Consider the following 22701-nt stretch of genomic DNA (forward strand, 5'->3'; position numbering starts at 1 on the left):
ACCCCAAGAGAAAGGTTGGAAACGAAACAATGCAGTAAAAAGTGAAACCTTTCAACAAACTGTTGATTGAAGAAACCTCTAATTTAATTCTAGTGGGAACGGAACGCTGAGGTATTCATTCGAAATTTCCTACTAGTTTCAAGTACACGCTTGCATTTCGCTTGTGAATCAACCGCCCGAGCCTCTCGACCAATCAGAGAGCGCCATCCGCTTTATAACCATATATGGTATGAGCGGTGTTTGTTACGTGGAGGGGGTTCGGGCGAGTCCAAGTAGCACGGTGGGGGAGAAACCTTCGACTTTTGTGCGACCGCCGACTCGGATTTCATAAAAAACGAGTGAATTTATTTGCTTCTACTGGGATTTGGAGTTATGAAACCATTCTAAACCGATTTATTACTGTTTTTAGCTCGATTTTAGTTTAAATTAGTGAATTTAAGTCGGCTGTATTCCCTTCAGTGTAGACTTCCTCTCCCCGGACGAGTCCATTTTCAGGACGAGACTTTCCCCAACGGTTCAATTGCTCGGTTCACTTGCATCAATTTAGTTGTGGTGCCAGCACTCATTGACGTTCCTCTATTTTAGAGGTAAGTTTAGGAATAATTAAGGTTTACTTCTCAATTTAATGTAGAATATATTCTATGTCTTATTATTTTTCATTAAAAAACAGTTATTTTCGAGATCGGTGGGTACTGGTAAGCTTTTTATATTAATTTGTCTGCTTAGGACTTGAATTGACGTTTTAAAAGAAATTAATACGAGCTCGATGTTTTTGTCAGCTGATGATAATTTTTCATCGGTTCCAGTGTTGCATGTAACCCTAAAGTAAGTGAACGACCAAAATTGCAACTGTACGTTATTCTCGCACACGCCGGCTCGCGCTAGGTTTACTAGTAAGTAGGGTAGCTATTTTCGTTTTACGCGCATCCATAATTAACTTCATTCATTCCCGCCGTGCTATTTTTAAAGTTGGCACCTCTCTACTAAACAAATAGTTGCTATTTTTACTCCTTCCTTAGATCTTCCAGACATAACCTATTGCCAGTTGGGCGTTGTCCATCTACCGGCGTGATAGTGACCATGAACTTGTACACACTTCATTGATTTAATCTTTCCCTTTGGACTTAGAGAATAAAATAGTCAATGTTTTCAGACCCAAGTTACTTAGTAAATAAAGAGTTTCATCGAGATTACCGGCTTTTGAAGATGTTAAGCCACGCCGCTAGCTTTTTCCTTATATGGTAAAGTATGCTGTCATTGGCGCCCCCCCCCCCACCATTGAATATTGGGAGGGGTAGGAAGAGAACTTAGTGAGAGGTTGCTTATAACCTAACCCGTCTGCTAGTGTCAACTTCAGTTCAGTCTAGTCTTGTTAACCAAAAGGTGCAGTTCTGTGCATCCCTATTTTGTACATTTTATTTATTTATGTAAGTTTGAAATATTTTTGTGTCTTCTTGTAGAGTTAAGTGCTTTGTGTTGTGCCATATGGATTACCACCAATGAAGATTCAATTGTTTTTAGTGCCAGCTGTGTTATTTTTAAGTGTGTTTTAAGTTATTCAAGTTGTGGGTAAAAAAACATAATTTTTTAAACTCTAGGTTTAAGCTTAAAGCTTTTCATCCTAACCATACTTCAATACCTACAATTTTATTTTTACTATCCGTTTAACTCGATGTAACTTGGAATCAAATCAAACTTAAGTTAGCCTACCTCAGCAGCTTAACTTGTGCCTAAGTATTAGTACCCTACTTGTTAACTTAAAGTTTACAGTTTACAGTAAAGAAGTACTTAATAATCTACTTATGTACGGTACTGTACTGTACTAACAGACCTGATCTCAGTTTGGATCAAAACATTTTGAATTGTAGCTGAATCTAGCTTCATTTGAGTTAAACTTAATTGAGTTAGTTGGATTGAAGTGAGCGGTTGTTCGGGTCCTTGTTGTATCCATTAAGCCTACAGATATTTTCCCAAAGAAATTTAACTAATTTATTTAAATTACTGGGTACACTAAGTTATATCTGTTGACACAAACAACCGAATGAGTAATATTGATTGTTCGATTGTTTAATTCGATATATCATTTGGTTAGTTAGGTTAGGTTAACCTTACCTAACTAACCAAACGGTATATCGAATGAAGCAATCGAATAATCGATATTTTCATTCGAATGAGTGTAGGACCTAAAGTAAAGTGCAGCCTTCCAATTAAAATTTCAAAATGGCGGCCATTTTAATTTTATAAATTGAAATTCCAAAAAAATTTATCGAATAATCGATAAGTTATATCGATTGATATTTCCATTAGGTTGTTTGTGCCAACAGATATGGAAGTGAACCAAAATTACTTACATTAACTTAATGTAGCCTACTCACATGGCAAGCTAAATTATTAAGAGTTTTTTTTAAGTGTTCTCTCATAGTATGTGCAAAAATTTACAAAATTTAGGCTAGGTTAAGTAACTGTCTTTGGCCTACTTAGTGAAAAGTTGTGAATTAAAGTTAACTTAATTCTAATGACAAGCTGCTCTAATTTCAGTAACTTGATTTTGTTTTGTTGTATTTAACTTCCCTTATAACTTTGGCGCTTAGCTTAAACCTAAGTCAAGCATATCTTATCACGTCTGCTGATTAAACCATATAACTACTGTACTCTTCATCATTTAATTATCGTGTAGGTGTATCTAATATAGGTGAGCTAACTTTTGATCGCCTAGACATTAGCCGCACCAAGTAATTGTAATTTAACACCTTTTTAACTTAAATAGAGCTGATTACAAACTTTTTATAATAATTAAATCCAGACTATTATATTTGTGACGGTTATTGTGTTCAAGCTTAAAAAAAGTTAGTAGGCAAGTGTTTAATTTGATTAGTTGTAAATTTGATGCTTTTTGGGGGGCCTAAGGGGGGGGGATATCTGCCTTATCTACATGGGATCATGATCCTTTTAGGGACCATTAACTCAGGCCTATCCAACTAATATGTCATAGGCCTACTCATTTTCTACAAGCATTCAAGCTTGAACAGAAGAAAAAAATAGGCTATCAATGGAGGCTAGCTGCCATCTTGAATAGTTGAAAACGGGTGCTAATGAGTTATTTACCACCCAAAGATATTTCAATCAACCAATTTTCAAACACCAAAGTGATTATAATTTAAATATGTAACTTAGATTCGAAATTTAATGTTCTTTGTTGTTTGAATTGTTATCCATTGAAGCTAACGGCCATCTTGGATTTGCCCGCCAAAAGAGCATGCTAATTTCGTTAATTCAAACAGCCATTGAAGAGCTATTTTACCTAAAATTTTTTCAAACGCCAGAGTGATAATATAATTTAAATAGGTATCTTAATTAACTGTGAGTTTAGAAATTGTCTTTGTAGTTTTTTAATTGTTTTACAAGCTAGAACAAAGGACTCTTGGAAATGATATTTAACAGACGAATAGTTGTTGCATTCTTTATTCGTTCAGAAAGGTTTGATATAACTTGTGTCGAGCAAAACTAAAACTCATAAATTAACCAAGTCTTGCTGTTATTATAACAGCAGAATTGATATGTGATTATAAGTAATCAATAACGTTGTTGAAGGGCTAGTCTATGTGCAAGTGATGTGTGAAAAAACTGTCCTAGTTGACCCTGATATAGATCTCTCTCCATTTATTGTCAGTAACTTTAAATTTTGTTCAGGTATTCAAAGGCGAGTTCAAAATGTGAACTAACATGATTACTCTTTAGACTTTCCCACATACAATGTGGAAAAATAACTACTACCTGGAAATAAAAAAATATATTATTTTTTTAAGCTCCATGCATTCAAGAAGTTAAGGATTTAATGTTTTTCCAATTTCCATCAAATTTCCACTTTATCTTAAAAGTAATAAACTAATGTCACAATTTGTACAACAACATATTAACAACATATTAATTACCGGTACTCAAATAAACATTTAAGACTTAAGCTAGAAAATGTTAGGCCCTACAAAGATGCATTTAGTAGTTCTTATCTAGTTTTAAGATATGTTGGGATAAACCTTTTGGCACAAACCATAGTCTACATTTAACTTAAGTTAGTCTTACAATAAACTATCAACAACTTCATCTGGTTTGTAAATTGTATCCATATACTCTTTATCAATCACTTTGTAACATATTATGTTTTTGTTACAGTTAATTTATTACAATCACAATGTGTGACGAAGAAGTAGCAGCTCTGGTTGTGGACAATGGATCCGGAATGTGCAAGGCCGGGTTCGCCGGTGACGATGCTCCTCGGGCTGTCTTTCCCTCCATCGTGGGACGTCCTCGCCATCAGGGAGTCATGGTGGGGATGGGACAGAAGGACAGCTACGTCGGTGACGAGGCTCAGTCCAAGAGAGGTGTGTTTTTGGAAATACCAAACAACTGTATAGCCTACGTGAAAATATTTTTAAAGGGTTATAGCTAATCTAGGTATTTCACTTCTCCACAATCTCAAAAATAAAAGCTTTACAGGTTACTTAATTTTTTATTGAGGTGCAACTTGTATTTGTTGTGTCGTAAATATTTGTTTTTAAGTTGCAAGATTAGCTAACTAGAATTGTAGTGTTTAAATTAATGTAACCATTACCACATATATTATAGAATCCAATGTGAGTGACTTATAATGACGTTCATTTCTCAGGTATCCTTACCCTGAAGTACCCCATTGAGCACGGTATTGTCACCAACTGGGACGACATGGAGAAGATCTGGCATCACACATTCTACAATGAGTTGAGAGTTGCGCCTGAAGAACACCCTGTACTGTTGACCGAAGCCCCCCTCAACCCCAAGGCCAACAGAGAAAAGATGACACAGATCATGTTTGAAACCTTCAACACACCCGCCATGTACGTCGCCATCCAGGCCGTTCTCTCCCTGTACGCCTCTGGACGAACCACCGGTATTGTGTTGGACTCTGGTGACGGCGTCTCTCACACAGTCCCCATCTATGAAGGTAACATATCCAGACGACAGTTACTAAGTTCCACCATTTGTTAAGTAAAAGTAAGTTATCACAATCAAAGATTTAGAATGAAGATTTTATTTCTATGAAGATTTAGAATGTTTCTCAAATATTAAAGCTTCATTTCCCGCCACCCTCTATAGGTAATTTCTTGTTGACTCGGGTACTTTTTATGTACCCATAAATAGTAGGCCTATTTACAAGGTATTGTAAAGCTTTCTACGCCATTTATAATTTATCAATCTTTGTACATAAAGGTCTTAGGTTGTGTAATGTAGGTTTAACTTTTAAGATGGACTTAAATTTAAATTATATTGTGTGCTGTGCAGGATACGCGCTGCCCCACGCCATCCTCCGTCTTGACCTGGCCGGCCGAGACCTGACAGACTACCTGATGAAGATTCTCACTGAGAGAGGATACAGCTTCACCACCACCGCAGAGAGAGAAATTGTTCGTGACATCAAGGAGAAGCTGTGTTACGTCGCGTTGGACTTTGAGCAGGAAATGGCAACGGCTGCCAGCTCCAGCTCTCTGGAAAAGAGCTACGAACTTCCTGACGGACAGGTGTGTCTTTGCCCTTGTTTTGCAATGCCTGTAATGGCCTGTTTAAATGTCCAATTAATTCTCAGAACCTATTAGAAAATGAATTTGCCTAATATTTTTTAATTCTTTGATTTAGCCTATTTACACCTCCTTTAACCAACAGACGTAGACTTCTCATCCCAATGTAAGTTTTAAAGCTTGTTTTTCGAGTCTTATTCATGTTAATGACACTGATCGCTAGTGTCAACGAAATTTAGTTTTTTTTATATTTTACGACAATTTTATGATTTGTTATTTACTGTTCTTGGCTATACAACCAGGCAATGAGTTAAGATTTAAGATAAAATTGTTTTATTTGGTTAAATGAGGTTACAAATGACTGAAATGACAAGAAACAAATTGTAAACTAAACACGACCTCTACACAGTGCACCGGACGACCTAACAATAAAAGTGTCTTTAGCTGATCCATAAGTCATGGATGATAAGTCTACTAAAGGAATACTTATTATTTATCTATGCCTGTAGCTTTCTACTGTTTGTTTGTAACATTTTGTCATTTATTTTACTCTTTTAAGAATAAGTTGTCAGTTTCTATTATCGATTATTTATTGATTTATTATTTTTAACAGGTTATCACAATTGGAAACGAGAGATTCAGGTGTCCAGAGGCTCTCTTCCAGCCTTCATTCCTGGGTATGGAAGCTTGCGGTATCCACGAAACCACCTACAACTCCATCATGAAGTGTGACGTAGACATCCGTAAGGACCTGTACGCCAACACAGTCCTGTCTGGAGGTACCACCATGTACCCTGGTATTGCTGACAGGATGCAGAAGGAAATCACTGCCCTCGCTCCTTCCACCATGAAGATCAAGATCATCGCTCCCCCTGAGAGGAAATACTCCGTATGGATCGGAGGTAAGGAACATTGTGGTTTTCAGCTAGATTTAGGATTTGTGTCAGAAATTGAATCATGTGGTATTGTATCATCTTCACTTTTCAAACTTATTCTAATATACTAAAGTAATCCTGTCTATTTATCGATGAATGTATGTAATTTCATTTACATGTACAGAATTATTTAAAGATAAAAAATAAACTTACTAAGCCAGTTATATAGCTTTTGGAACAGGATATGGTTCCTAAAGGACCCAAGCTAAAAGACCTACCAGTAGAATATTATGATTTCAGTTTATTATCAGTAGTTAACTGATGTTTGTCTGCCACACTTACAGTTGTCTAATACTTGTCATTTCACTTTCGGTTGTGTAATGCTTCATTTCACTTACAGTTGTCTAATGCTTGTCATTTCACTTTCAGTTGTCTAATACTTGTCATTTCACTTTCGGTTGTCTAATACTTGTCATTTCACTTTCAGTTGTCTAATGTTTTTTGTACTTTTCAGGTTCCATCCTTGCCTCCCTCTCCACCTTCCAACAGATGTGGATCTCCAAACAAGAGTACGACGAGTCTGGTCCCTCCATCGTCCACAGGAAGTGCTTCTAAGCGTGACTCTACTGTTAATATGTGAAAAGTTTGCTTCGGTTCGGATCACGGTGATCCGACAGAACTTTATTTATTGATTACAGTTTATAATTTGTAATCGAAACCTTTACAAGACATTTATCGAGTTGTTAAACTTTTATACTGTCTCAGACGTCGTTTCCATTCCATTCGCACTGAGCCGAGAGGTGCGATCCGTTTATGTTGCATTTATGTTAGTCAGTTGATATTTATATAGCCTCTGTGTAAGATTTTGTGATTAAAATGTTCGGTCCTATTTAATTTTTGTCCTGTATATTTTTATTACGAGCAATAAATGTGAACTGCCTCGAGTGTTGGAAATAAATCGCTTAGATTGCTCATGTCAAGCATTTTCTTTTGAGAACCTTTAGATATACTGATAGGAATTCCCTTACATATTATATGAAGGAGTACAGTAGAATATTAGTTTTAAAATGAATCTATTAAAATATCTGTGGGACTTGAAAAAATTATAGAAATTAAGAAATAATTTACTAAACTTTACCACAGAGAAGTAAGGTAAGATACAGAGGACACAAGCTTATAGTACAACCGTGCACATTTAGATCTGGTATGTTGGGTTGAAATGCACTTATACTGAGCAAGGAAGAGCCTGAACCATGATGTCCACTCTCCTACTGCATGAGCGCTGTAGTACGTGATGGTGAGGGGGAAAGACAGTGAAAGGGGGTGACAAATAGAAATGGCTCTAGACACCAGCGACCGGTGCTAGACACCTCAAGTGTACCATTGAATGTATCCTCAGTTTCTTACTTCTCTGTGTCGTCACAAAACTTGATCAATGAAAGACTTTTGGCCATGTTTGTGTGTAGAATAAAGGGATGGCAGGTAGTGTTGAAAAAGTTGCAGTAACTTAAGATCTTGGATGGTCACTAATTAATACAATTTTACCTACGAACAAGAGTTTTTGAGTTACCTGACATGCTAGCTAGCTGAAGGGTTTCCTGTTGTTACTGACTGCAAATGGGTGCTGCAATAGAATATACTTATGGTGTTTTGTACAAATTAGGTAACAATATTCAAACGAATGTGCGTAATGCATGTCAGCCTCATTATGTAGTGAAAAATGACTTATTTGAACCAACAATGGTCTTTCTCAAGGAGAAGTAATTATTGCATCAGGATCTACATTAAGGCTAGATGAATCTGAACAGGGAGTGACATGGTAGGTATTGTTGGTAATGGTAACAAATGCTTGACATTCGTGAAATTGCTCACTTATGAACACAATTTAAAACGGCTTAGAAAAGGGTAACTAATATATTCATTGGCAAATAGCTTGAGTTTTATTAGCCTCTGGGTGAAGAAGAAAGGTTTTCCTTTGAGAAACATTTATGCACTCAAATACAACTGCTTAAGTCCAGTTGGGTTGTTACAGATCAAGTAGGGTAGCGACCGGGTAAGAAAAACAAGAGAGCCGACCTAATTACCCTGAGTCAGTGAGTCAATCGATTTAAACTGGAATATTAACCTTACAACTGTTATTTTATTTTTAAGTAAAATAATCTAGCCTTATTTTATTACTATTTTTGCAATTCGATTACATGATAAAGACTGGACCTATAACCATTGACTATGTTTTATCTATGCCATATAACTCACTGGGCCAAAATAAGTTTTATTTGAATCTGCCAGTTTCTTTTATGCCATAACTCACTGAACCTCTACTGAGTTATGGCAGTGTCCACACCAGAATCTGAAGCGCTGTTGTCACTGAGTTTTATTTCATCGCCCTCCCTACATATAATTGGAGAAAGCGTTATTTTCCTCAACATTTTTGACTATGAGTTATTTATGGTGGACATATCTATTTTGGGCCCCCTGAACCTAAAAAGTGATGTCTGTGTGTGGATGTGTACAAAGCTACAGACAACACCTGTGGTCTGATTTTGATGAAATTTGGTATGTGCATGGATACTTTTCCAAGGTATCCCCAGGCTTTAAAATTTTGATTTTTAATATTGATTTTCTCGTGGAAAATCTAATTTTACAATAACAGCTCTAACTGTTAAAGTGAAATGTAGCATGTTATATACAGTCCTTTAAACTCTAAACAAAATTATACAACCCCCATTGCTCTAAAAATTATGTTTGAATGTTTTTACAACTGTTGTGCCTATACCCAGTAAATATCAATGTTATTCATGTTATTCCCAGAGCTTACACATACATAGTTGATGACAAGCCAGAGAAAGTTGTGTTAGATTGCTGATATGTTTATTTTAAGTAAGGTAAAAGCCTTAAAGTAATTCAGCTAAGCCAGGCAGATTGTGCCTCTGTAAAATATAGGTACCCGTACATATATTTAATTACCTGTATTTACAAGTGCTCGCCTATAGCAATCAAAAGGTCACAGGTTCGATCCTGAGAAAAGTCGTTAGCTTTTTGATGGTTCAATTCAAAATTGGACCCATGCACGCCTTGACACGGATCATCTCACACCATTCTACACTCATTTTGGTTTAAAATACATACCAAATAGTTTTACCCATCTCAATGATTGGTAATTGATAATAATTAATTGTTGATTGCCTCAACACCGCAGGCAAAATCGGAACAAATTACTGTAAAACATCATAAGCCATTTACACAGTCTCAAAACAATTATTGTACCTACTTACTGTACCTTAGTTGTAAATATGTTGCTGCTACAAGAAAAAGTAATAAGTGTTATTTTTATTGAAATGTACCTGAGTGAAAATTTAAAAACGTACGTTTTCATGTCCCTGATGGCCTTTTACTTCGAAGATACTGGATTTGTAGTCTATTATTATGTGTTTTAATATTTTTTGGGACGGGGGCAACATGTTACACACATTTATTTGGTTTTAAATAGGTTCTAGGTATTTTTTTTGTATTTTTAAAGTCTCAAAATTCACGACCATGACGTGTCCCTAGGGTACATTTTCCAACTTTCACGCTGTTTTTAGACTAATTATTCATGCCGAAATATATAAAGCCATATTTTTATGTCATCAATGGTCATTAAACTTACAAAAAAGGAGCATATTATAATTTTATTGTCATTGCAAACTGACTACCATGACAAAATAAGCCTGTCCCTCGATTTGGCGTCACGACCATTTGGGAAAACTTTAACTTTGGAGCACGACAGTGGCAAGCCTGGCGTCGATGGAGTCAGTTGGTTTTAAAGACTAGTTCGGGGTGTACGTCAGGATTGTAGTGCCGGTCGTTTCGAGTTGAAAGGAGGAGTTACAAGATTAATAAAGGAAGATTGTGTTTTTTGTAATTTTGGTGTGTCCATGACCGTACGTAGTCATTCGATGAAGTAGACATGGTGTTAATTTTTGTTTATAAGATATTTCAATTGCTAGATTATCCTAGAAGTCCACTTTGTATCCTCGAACATGAGGTGCAGGGCTACCGCCAGAACAGAGCCAAATAACACGTAATTTCACGACCAAAGTTTCACGACCATCGCGGGTTTTTTCACGACCATTGCAGCCTTATGGGTTATAGTGTGTTTGGTCGTGACAATAACTTTAATATAATTGTAAATTGAACAGTTTAGTTCAATTGAAACACATATTTTTATTATAACTAACAGTATAATTGAAGGATTGTTTAGAAAGATTTAGATTATTTCAGAAAATTCACGACCGTACCGCTTGTCCCTGACCATCACGTTTACGATTTCTATCATAAAAATTTCAAAAATTAAAATATCGTCATATTTCAATGTTTTATACACAAAATAAGCACACCTTTATACAAACATAACGATTTTTCGGGTCTCAGGTAAGTTTGTTCGGAGTTATACAAACTTAAAAAGATTTTATTGGTTTTTTTCAACTTTTTGAGTTTTAGCGAATTTCCCTATAGGGAAGTAGCTATTACCGTAGGTGGCACGGTAAGACCTAGACCCGGGACCGATTTACTTTTTCATTTTGATGTCCCCAGAGGCCAAAAACACCATTCGTTCAAATTTTTATATATTTATATATATATAGACTTATATATATATATATATATATATATATATAAGTAGATAGTAATGTACCAATCCTAGACCAAAAAAGGAAGACTTTAATAATTTAATGAAATTTGTTGTTTTTCAATACTAATATGTTAAATTTTTGCCTCTTTTAGGCCAATTTCTAACATTTTCATATTTTTCTAGAAAAAGTATATAATTTTGATGAAATTTTCATGAATATGTCTATATTTTCCATAAAATTGAGTACAAAACAAAATGTTTTTAAAAACAAGTAAAATTTTAAAATTTAATGAGTAGTTTTTATACAAATTTAACTAAAACAGTTTCTTTATCTTTGAATGTTTTAATTTCAGTAATAATTAAGTTTAAATCTTTTTTATTTAATTCTTTAATTGTTTTTTCATCAAATATATTAATAAATCTATGAGGCAAATGAACTTTACATTTTTCTAATTCAACAATAACTGTTGGTCCATATTTATCTTTAACTTTTTCAAATTTTTCTATTTTATATTTTGTATTCAATTCTAAACTTTTTATTGGTTTATATTCTTTGAATTTACATTCTCCAATATTATTAATCTCTTCTAGTAGATCCATTTATTACAAAAAATAATTATAGAAATTTTAAACAGTTAATAATTGAAATATATGAAAAGAATTTTAAATAATAAATTCCATAAATTTAATAATTTATTTAATAATCAAACCTTAAATAAACCTTTACAAACTTGTTTTTTTAATCAATTAATCTACTTCAAGATTTTTATGGTATAAAAAAACTTTAATAATTCTAATAAATTTCATATTTTTTAATAGTTTATTTAATAATTAAACCTTTATAAACTCATTTTTAATCATTTATTAACGCGTCGCGATTTTTGCGACGCGTCAAATATTTAATAAATTCCATAAATTTAATAATTTATTTGATAATTAAACCTTAAATAAACCTTTACAAACTTGTTTTTTCAATCAATTAATCTACTCTAAGATTTTTATGGTATAAAAAAACTTTAATAATTTTGATAAATTTCATATTTTTTAATAGTTTATTTAATAATTAAACCTTTATAAACTCATTTTTTATCATTTATTAACGCGTCGCAAATAAAATATTAAAAAACATGAAATTTATTAGAATTATTAAAGTTTTTTTATACCATAAAAATCTTAGAGTAGATTAATTGATTGAAAAAACAAGTTTGTAAAGGTTTATTTAAGGTTTAATTATCAAATAAATTATTAAATTTATGGAATTTATTAAATATTTGACGCGTCGCAAAAATCGCGACGCGTTAATAAATGATTAAAAATGAGTTTATAAAGGTTTAATTATTAAATAAACTATTAAAAAATATGAAATTTATCAAAATTATTAAAGTTTTTTATATCATAAAAATCTTGAAGTAGATTAATTGATTAAAAAAACAAGTTTGTAAAGGTTTATTTAAGGTTTAATTATCAAATAAATTATTAAATTTATGGAATTTATTAAATATTTGACGCGTCGCAAAAATCGCGACGCGTTAATAAATGATTAAAAATGAGTTTATAAAGGTTTAATTATTAAATAAACTATTAAAAAATATGAAATTTATCAAAATTATTAAAGTTTTTTATATCATAAAAATCTTGAAGTAGATTAATTGATTAAAAAAACAAGTTTGTAAAGGTTTATTTAAGGTTTAATTATCAAATAAATTATTAAATTTATGGAATTTATTAAATATTTGACGCGTCGCAAAAATCGCGACGCGTTAATAAATGATTAAAAATGAGTTTATAAAGGTTTAATTATTAAATAAACTATTAAAAAATATGAAATTTATCAAAATTATTAAAGTTTTTTATATCATAAAAATCTTGAAGTAGATTAATTGATTAAAAAAACAAGTTTGTAAAGGTTTATTTAAGGTTTAATTATCAAAAATACCTTTTTATATATTTCAATTGTGAAATCATAAAAATGTTAACAAAATGATAATCTTAAGATAAAAAGATAAGTATTGATTTAAATTGAAAATAAATATCACCAATGAAAAGCTTGTTAAAAATTAATGCTATTTCATATATTATACATTTCTGTACGATTAAAGATAATGTAAAAATCAACAAAAATAAATTGTGTTGTAAATATAATCTTATTGAAGGAATATTAGTCTATGGCCTAATTTGTTTGGTCGATCTTTTTATGAAAATAAGTGATTGAATAAAATAATAACCAGTTGAATGTTAGTAAATTGCAGTGTGGATTAAAATAATTATTTTGATTTATCTAAACTAATCGAAAAGTATTTTATAATTAATGCTTAAAATGTATAATCAATGGTTAAATAGTTAGCTAATGAAACTAGCCGATTGAACAAAAAAAGTGTCAAGTTAGCAAAAATCTCGTCATTAGCTATCATAATGGGTGTGGCTCTGTCGACTGGCTGATTTTCTATGTATATTCTCATTTTGTTTTATGAAGAAATATTTAAAATAAGAGTTTATTGATGGTAAAAGTTTATTATTTATTGATTGAAGATGAAGTATAAAGAAGATTAACTATGAAAATTGTGAAACTATCGTGTTGTGAAGTGAAATGTGTTTGAAGTGTTCATCACCATATTTGGATTGTTCAAGTGTTTTTAACTAATATTTTAATAAGTAAAAGTGATTTATTGAACTATTTATAGACTATTTTTATTGTTTGTAATCATAACTTGTTTATAAAACAATCAGAATTTTCAAGGTCAAGTGATTGCTGCTTTGTTTGATAGTTTTTTGCCAAACCATATGATATTCAAGGACAGTGTGCTTCTAAAGCACGCTTTGATAAATCTGAATTGTACAGTAAATATTTTGTGTAAAAAAATTTAAGTGACTCTGCTGTTTTTTTGACAGTTTTTTTTTTGCCAAACCAAATGATGTTCAACGAAAGCGTGCATTGAATGCACGCTTTGATAAATCTGAAATGTTCAGTAAATATTATTTGTTTATGTTTGTGTGAGTTATTTTGAATTCCTATTCAGTAATTTAACTGTTAATATCGAATGTTTCAACTTATTATTCGATTGTTAGTATCGAATGAAATTATTTGAAATATATTGTATGTTATAACTTGAGTGTTTTTAAACCAATCTTAACCAAATTTGAAACATACACTCATTGAATATTAAAGAATGTTTTTGACTTATGTTAAGGGTAGTTTCATCCCTTATTTTGTATTTTATTTATAAAAATGTAAAAAATTATTGAATAATTCTAAAACTTAAAAATTATGAAAAATTATGTTTAAAATCAATGTTTTTACTAAAATTTTCCAATTTAGGGTGAACTACCCTTAAACTAAAAACCTTAATAACTTCTTTGTTTTTAAAGATATTTTCATGAAATTTGGTATGATATATCTATAAGGTAAGTACAAATTTATTAAATAATAAAATTTAAAATATTTATTTCTTGTGACCTTGAAAATCAAAAATTTTTATTTATTAATATTTTTTTATGAAACAAATTTTAAATTAACAATAGTAGTCTCATTATTCATAAAATATAATAATATTTTGAAAAATATGTCAAAAAGTAGTAAATAAATGGTGGTTTTATAATAATTTTATTTGATTTCAGTTATATCATTTTTAATCACATTATACTCTAATAATCTTTCAGACACAACAACCACATAGCAATTAGTTTTACTAGCAACAGTTATATCATAATCAAAATCCATATTTATAATAATATCATTCTTTGAACCAGAAATATTAACAGGAGTTTTTGTTGTATCAATCACATATAATGGTCTATTTTCAATGAATTCTGTTGGATCATAATACATTTCACTATTGTTATAATAAACCTTTTTATAATCTTGATACATTTGATATACAATTCTAAATTTTTCATTATTTATATCTAGATTTATTAATTCATCAGGATAATAGTGACCATTTAATTTTACTCTAATATTTTTAATATACATACTATCAAATTTTGAAGTGTCATATAATTGATCATTAGTTCTACCTTTTTGAAAACCAATTATTATAAATTTTGGATTATAGATGTTTCGATAAATATTTGTTATATCAAAACTAACTGTTTTTCCAGTTATTGTCTTTTGTTCAATACATTGCCAATGATTAAAGTGAAATAGTATTTTTTCTTTTTTAGTTATTTCATTAATATATTGAATTTTACTTGTAGTTTTATACTCAATTATTGGAACTCTAATAAAAAAGTCATCAATAATTATTTTTCCAGCACTTGGTAATGTAGTATCATCAAAAGTTCCATCAACTTTTTTAGTTTTCCATCTAAAAATGGCATCATTATCTTCAGATCTAACAAAACATATATTGAATCCTCCTTTGTATATTGGAACATTAACATTTTCAAAGAAACCTAATCCAAAATGTGATAGATTACCCACAGCTTCAAATGTTTTTTTGAAATCTGATTGAAATCCATTACAAATGTTGGATACTGCTTCTGTTTTTGAATAAGTAACAGTACCTTTTATTGTACTTAATTGTCCAGGATATTCAATTTCCTCAATTAATTTATTATGTTTTCTAATTTCAATTTTTGAAAATAAGAATGGTACAAAATTATTAATCAACTTTACATTATCTGTAGCACCATAGTCTCTATCATCAGATTTTTTTAGTGTTCCTGAAATATAAAATTGAAATTTAGATGTACAAAAACCATCTCCAAAATCAATATTAAATTCAGTTTTTTTGTTTGGTTCATTCAAATGTAGTTTAGATAAAGGATAAAAATTTTTATATTCAGCTCTTTCAATTTCATAAGTATTAGCCATTTATTAAGGAGAAATTTATGAAAAAAATATGGAAAGAAAAAGGTTTTTTAAAACCAGTAAAATTTTTGTAATAAAGAATAGTTTTATAAATCTTTTTGGAATAATTTAATCAATCTCGTCATAATCCATTTTTTCTTTAAACTGTTCAATATTCAGTGCATGATCTATGATGAATTTTGCTGATATATTTTGATATTGTAACACTATTTCCCAATCCAAATCATTTTTATATTTATCAATAAAATCTTCATCTAAATTTTGATACTTACAAACCAAATTAATATAAGCATTAAGTTGATAATTAATAAACTCATCAATAAATTGTATACTTAATGTTTGATATTGTGCAATTTTTTCCCAATTTAGTTTATTTTGAAACAATCTGATCATATCTTCATTCAATTCATATTTTTCTGAAATAATATCCCAATCTTCATTGGTTAATAGAAATTGGTTTCTGATAATGAAATAATCAAATGAATTATATAGAGCCATTTATTAGGAGGAAATTTTTGTAAAACTACTTTTCTTTGAATTACATATACAACATTTTGCTTTAACCATATTTTTATTTTTTAATTTTATTGTTTGAATGTCTTTAGAATTGGTTTTTTGTTTACATTTAAGACAGTAAATAAACTCCATTTATATAGTAAAAATTATTGATCTTCTTGGTTTTCTGTATTAAGTTTATCTTCTAATATTTGTGCTAATCCAGCAGTTACTAATCTTATTTTTTCAGCAAGTTTATCTTCAAGTTGTTTTTCTAAATCTTCAACATACATTTTTAGATTAAATAATGAATTAACCAATTCATTTAAATCCTGTTTAGTTTTTGAATGATCATTACCAACCTTAATAATAGAATTTAAAACTTCATTTAACTCAGATTTTATAACAACATCATAATCATTAATACTTGGTTTTACATTAACAATTCTTCTAGAATTAATACTTAAATAATTTTTAGATAAACTAATAGCATTAACCAAATTATTAGTTTTCTTAATATGGGTTTTTAAATCCTTATTAATATCATTAAAAATGGAATTTAATTTTGAATTAATATAATCATTTTTTACTTCAATTAAATCTTTTTTCTGTCTACCAAATAGATCAAATATATTTAATGAATCCATATTTATTAAGAATTAATTTATTGATTATGTTATCAAATCTTGTATTTTTATTCAACTCATTTAATACAAAAACACACAAATGACCACATATAGGTGGATCATCATAATTTTGAATTTGTGAATCATTAAAAAATATATTGTCTTTTCCTAAATATTTAACAATTTCCTTAAAAGGTTTATTAACAATTTTTCCATAAGAATCAAAGTAATATTTAATTTTATCTTTTTTATAATAACATATCCAATGAGTTCCATTACCAGAAAATGAATCTAAATTGACTATACCACATTCAAATTTATTAACAGTTTTTGGAAGCATATCTCTCATAAAAACACCTCTAAAATTCTTAATATTTTGACATAATTTTTCTAAATCTGCTAAAGTCAATGGGTTGAAATTTTTTTCTTAACATATTTTAATGTTTTTTCATCTAATCCAGATCCTTTTACATTAGCTAATTCTTGATCTAACCAATTTATAAATTCTCTAAATTTTGGAATAACATTGTCTTTTACTACTTTAGCTCCTCTTCTAACTTTTGGTGTTAAACTATTTATGCCAGGAATATAATCAGCAACATTTAATATTTCATTTAATAAACCACCATCTTTTATTTGTTTAAGTTGATTATAAGAAAATTCAAGTCTTAATCCAGTATTTAATTTTTTATGTTTTTCTAATTTATTCAATTGTCTTTTAGTTAATAATAATACATCATTACCATTTTTAAATTGATCTATTTCAAATTGTATAGTCAAATTTTTATTTTTCTTAAAAGCAGATTTAATTTTAGATTTTTGATAATCAGTTAAATTTACCTTAACTTTCTCCATTTATATAGGTTAAAATTTTAATCCTATTTCTAATCCCATTCCAAATTTTCTTTTTAACCACATAGCACCTGATGTTGGTAAAGCAACTAATCTTTCACCTATATCATGATCACTAGATGTTGCTATATCCCATGCTTTATCTTGTAATATTTTATCAGCAATATCATTTCTAGATTCTGTATCTTTATGATCTCTATAAAATATATCATGTTCTTTAGCAGCTTTATCTAAATCATTTATTCCAGGATCACCTCTTTTTAATCTTTTTTGTAGCTTAGTTCCAGGTCCTAGATATTGAAAACCAGGTACATGCAATTCAAATGGTAAATTATTTATAAAATCATTTAATAATCCTGAACCTATAATTGGTGATGTTATAGTTGGTAATATTCTTTTTAAATATTTTATACCATCAGGTTTTTCAATTAATTCATCTAATTTGTTTGAAATAAAATCTTTAATAGCCCTTTTTTCATTGATAAAGTTATTATTTCCAGCTTTTTCTTGAGCATATATATAATTGATTATACTTTCTAATTTGTTTAAATCATCAATATATCTGTATTCAATTTTATTTTCTGAATATTTTCTTATACCAGATCCTTCAATATTTCCTTTAGAATCCCAAATAAATTTAATCAAATTCATATATTTATTACCTTTACTTGATTTTGGTTTTCTAGTACTTGGATCATTATTTTTATAAATTGAATCTGTTTCCCATAAAATTTTTGAGTAATTATTTAAATCATCTTGACTATATAAATTATCATCTGGTTTGTCTTTATATGTCAATAATCTCCATAAACCTTGAGTGCCAGTATATGTTTTACCATTAACAAGCAAATCATCATTATCAATTACTGTTATTTTATCACCAATCATAAATGATTTTTTATGTTTATCCCAATACAAACCAAATTTATCATCTTTTGCTCTAGGTAAATATTTTTGTGCAATTGGACCAATGATTTTATTTAATATTTGAGGTGAAACAATATTTGGATCTATAAATGTTGATTCTTCTTCAATAATTTGTTCTCTTATTGGTCTAAATGGAGTACTTGAAGGTAACATAAATTCTTCTTCAGATTGTGGTATTGATATGTTTGCAAATTGATTAACAATAGGTACTAAATCCATTAAATTTTTATTTTCATTTAAAACATCACCAATTTTATTTTCTACTTTACCAATTGCAGATGTTATTGGTTCATATGCTTTTTGTTTAATTTGTTCATAATTTTCATCAATTTTAATCTGATTTTTAAATTCTTTTATTAATTTTTTTTCAATTTCATCTAACTTTTTAGCTTTGTCAACAGTTATATTATCCATTTATTAAAAGAAAAAATATGTTAACATAAACATAAATGATGTTAACATAAACATAAACCATGTTAACATAAACATAAACTATGTCGATTAAGCACAATCAACACTACACTAATGATTAATATAAATAAAACAAAAATAATAAGTAAATCTAAAATTAAACACAAACACATCATTTTTTATTTTCTGTAAATTTAATAAAAAAAAATAAACACTAAAGATAAGGCAAATATTATTATAACAAATATTTTATCAACAATTAAATCAAGCATACACCACATTTATTTAGAAGAAAATTTTATATTAGAAAACTTATTCATATATTTTCCTTCATTTGTTTTTAATATCAAATTCATAGTTAAAAATCCATAATTTTCTTTCCAACAATCATTACAAATATCCTTAAATTCATTAAATGACATATCAGAACCTACAAAATGATCAAAAATTTGTTTTACATAATGATTATTTTGCTTAAAAATACATAACATATTTAAATTATTCTTTATTAATTTAATGTCAACTTTTGAATAACATTGTGAAAGATAAATACATGATATGTTTTTATGTCTACCCATTACAAAATACTCTTTTATTTTATCTTGATTTTCTAAAATACAATCATCAAAAACAATTAATGAATTTGGTTTACAATCATTTAATGAAATTATATCTTCACATGAACCAAAGAAATTTGCAACTTTTTTGTTAATGTTCATTTCAATATTTTTAAATCTATGTTGTAATTTTATGTATGCAGGCTGCTCTAGTGATTTACTAAAAACATATAAATTTGTGTATGGTATCAATCTTTTATAGATGAAATTTAATAGTAATGTTGTTTTACCAGAACCACTTGATCCTATTATTAACAATCTAATTGGTTGATTATTCTTGATTTTTTCATCATATGTATCAAATTTTATCTTATTTTTTTCCTTTAAAAAATTTTCCATTTAAATAAGATGAAATTATTTAAAATTACAGGCAATTCTTCAAAGATTGAACTAAGATTAGAACATCCAATTCATTTGGATGGAAATTATAGTATTGGTCTTTGTGGATTTTATTCAGATAATTTTGTATTAAATGTACCAAATGATTATAAAAATGTATATGGTTTTACTATTAAGAATGGTGAAAAAGAAATAAATCAATATTTTAATTTAAACAAAGGATATCACACATTAGAAACTATAAAAGAAAACTTTAAAAATAGCTTAAAAGAATTTAAAAAGAAAGCAGATAATTTTGATGAAAATGAGTTTTTATTAGAAAATGAGGGTTCTCTTATTGTGATAAAATCACCTGTTAAAATTATAGTAACAGCTATTATAACTGATTTATTAGGTTTAAAGGATGAAATGATTGAACCAGACACTTTAATTAAAGGAATTAAGTTACCTAAATTAAGATCTTTTGATGTTTTAGAAATCCATTGTAATTTGGTTGAACCTAGCTTTGAAAATCATAATGATCACTCGCATTTACATAAAGAATCAGAAATTCTATATACTTTTTATCCAAATGTTAAATATGGTTCAAAAATAAGTGAAAAACCAAATCAAATAGACTATGTTCCTTTAAAAAATATTAATAAAATTCAAAATATTGTAATATCTATTCAAGATAATGAAGGAAATTTGATAAATAATAAAAATGTTAAGAATATTGTGTATTTAAGATTAAAACAAAATTTCTAACTTAAATTTTTTTCTATATAAATAATGACAACTATTGATTTATTTAATAATAATTTTATATTTAAAAATAAAAATATATTAATTCATGAATCAGGTTTATATTCACTAATTTTAAAATCTTAAATTAATTACATTTTGATCATTTTCCTTAAAACTTTCTTTAACATATTGTATTACTTTATATAAGAATGGTTTTATATTAAAATTAAAGGCATTGTGATAAACATAATATCCTTTATATTTAAAAAGATAAATTAAATATTTATTTGATAATTTAGTTTTAAACAAAAACAATTTTTGATCATATTCAATGTCTATTAATTCTTTTGGTATGATTATTATTTCCATTTATTTATGTTTAAATTATATTTTTATGTCCCCAAGGTAATGTATCAATTCTATTTTCACATACAAATCTTTTATCATCCTTATTACTCAAAGCTAATTTGTTTATTCTAATAGTATACAATTCATGTTTATAACTTCTAATACATGTCATTGTTCTATATTGTTCTATATCATCAAACAAGCATTTCTTAAAATCACTCATATTAATTGTCTTATTTACAACACTTTTCTTGATACCTTTACATTTTACAGGATTTTTATTGTTAAATTCATAACTATATAATTTTGATCTTAATCCACAATATTCTTCTAGTATTTCACCATTTAGCTCATCTTTAAATTTACCAATTACTTTTTTATTTTTTTCAGTGTAACACTCATGATCTTTTTTATAATCACTTGTATCAAACTCATTTATATTTTCTTTAATAATTTTATAAGGATCTTTCTTTAATTCCACAAAATAACTATCAGTGTCCATATATAATAATTTTGCATTTGGATCATATTTCTTTAGCTTATTATAGTAAAATTCATACATTAATAATTTTGATAATTCTAAAACTGAAAATCCCACATATATTGGTTTATCAAATTTAACTTTTTCTTTAATCAAATGTGAAGCAATACAATTTTTATCAAATATACTAAACGTTTTAAAGTTTGGTTTTTTAGCTTGTTTTAATGAATATTCTTCATCACCTAATTTTATATTACATCTATTCCTTACATTTTCCATTGTTTTACCAAATACAGAATTATTCATTAACTTAAAGAAGTCTTTTTCAAAGTCTGATTTTGATTGAGCTCTTAATTTTGTGTTCAGTTTTATATATTTTTCCATATAGTTATCTTGATCAAATGCTATTACTCGATTTACTCTTTTTAATTCTAGACCTTGTTTTAGGTAATATTTTAAGTTTCTTGAATGAACCACATAGTCTTTTTTATCAAATAATGTAGTACAAAGCTTATTATTATAATGTTCAGGAGCTAATGGTAAATCCTTGTGATTATCATGTAATTCCTTTGGATATTCTAAATCAACATCTAATATATAGCCATAATCAGCATTTTCATCTAATTCTAATATAGTTTCTTTCCATTCATTAGTTGTATATACATTTGGATTCATCCATTTAATATCTTTATATGGTAGTTTTTGACTTAAGGCCCATCCATATAAATTGTTTGCATCTACATATAACATGTAATTTTCAGGTTTATTAGGATCATAATTTTTGGTATATTTGTTATTTGCTTTACAATACCTTGTAACACATTGAGAAATTCCACCTCTTATACCTTTTTCAATCATCAAATACATATCATAATCGCTTATCAATTCTAATTCTATTTTTGTTAATTTTAACATAGAGTCCCATGCTAATGATGGTGATGTTAAATAATGTGCAGGATCTAATTGATAGTTCTTTAAACAAACTGATCTAAAATTTTCAAATATATCAGCTAATAACATCACATCTTGAATA

The 22701-nt window shown here is 28.6% G+C and overlaps 1 protein-coding gene across 2 annotated transcripts; it reads left to right on the forward strand.

Moving 5' to 3' along the window:
- The first annotated feature begins 367 nt into the window (after nt 1–367).
- LOC128999273 (actin-5C) lies at nt 368–7398 on the forward strand. 2 transcript variants are annotated; one of them, XM_054425672.1, is made up of 6 exons: nt 368–587; nt 4171–4379; nt 4664–4978; nt 5317–5552; nt 6163–6451; nt 6939–7398. In XM_054425672.1, the coding sequence occupies exons 2-6, from the start codon at nt 4190–4192 to the stop codon at nt 7037–7039; spliced, it is 1131 nt and encodes a 376-aa protein (XP_054281647.1). In that variant the 5' UTR covers nt 368–587; nt 4171–4189; the 3' UTR covers nt 7040–7398. The 2 variants fall into 2 exon arrangements, with proteins under 2 accessions (XP_054281647.1, XP_054281648.1); XM_054425673.1 differs by lacking the exon at nt 368–587 and adding an exon at nt 1303–1427.
- Nucleotides 7399–22701: the final 15303 nt, after the last annotated feature.

This window comes from Macrosteles quadrilineatus, unplaced genomic scaffold, assembly GCF_028750875.1.
Source record: "Macrosteles quadrilineatus isolate MER2022 unplaced genomic scaffold, UCM_ALF_1.0 Scaffold_8__2_contigs__length_117827958, whole genome shotgun sequence".
NCBI classification, from domain to species: Eukaryota; Metazoa; Arthropoda; class Insecta; order Hemiptera; family Cicadellidae; genus Macrosteles; species Macrosteles quadrilineatus.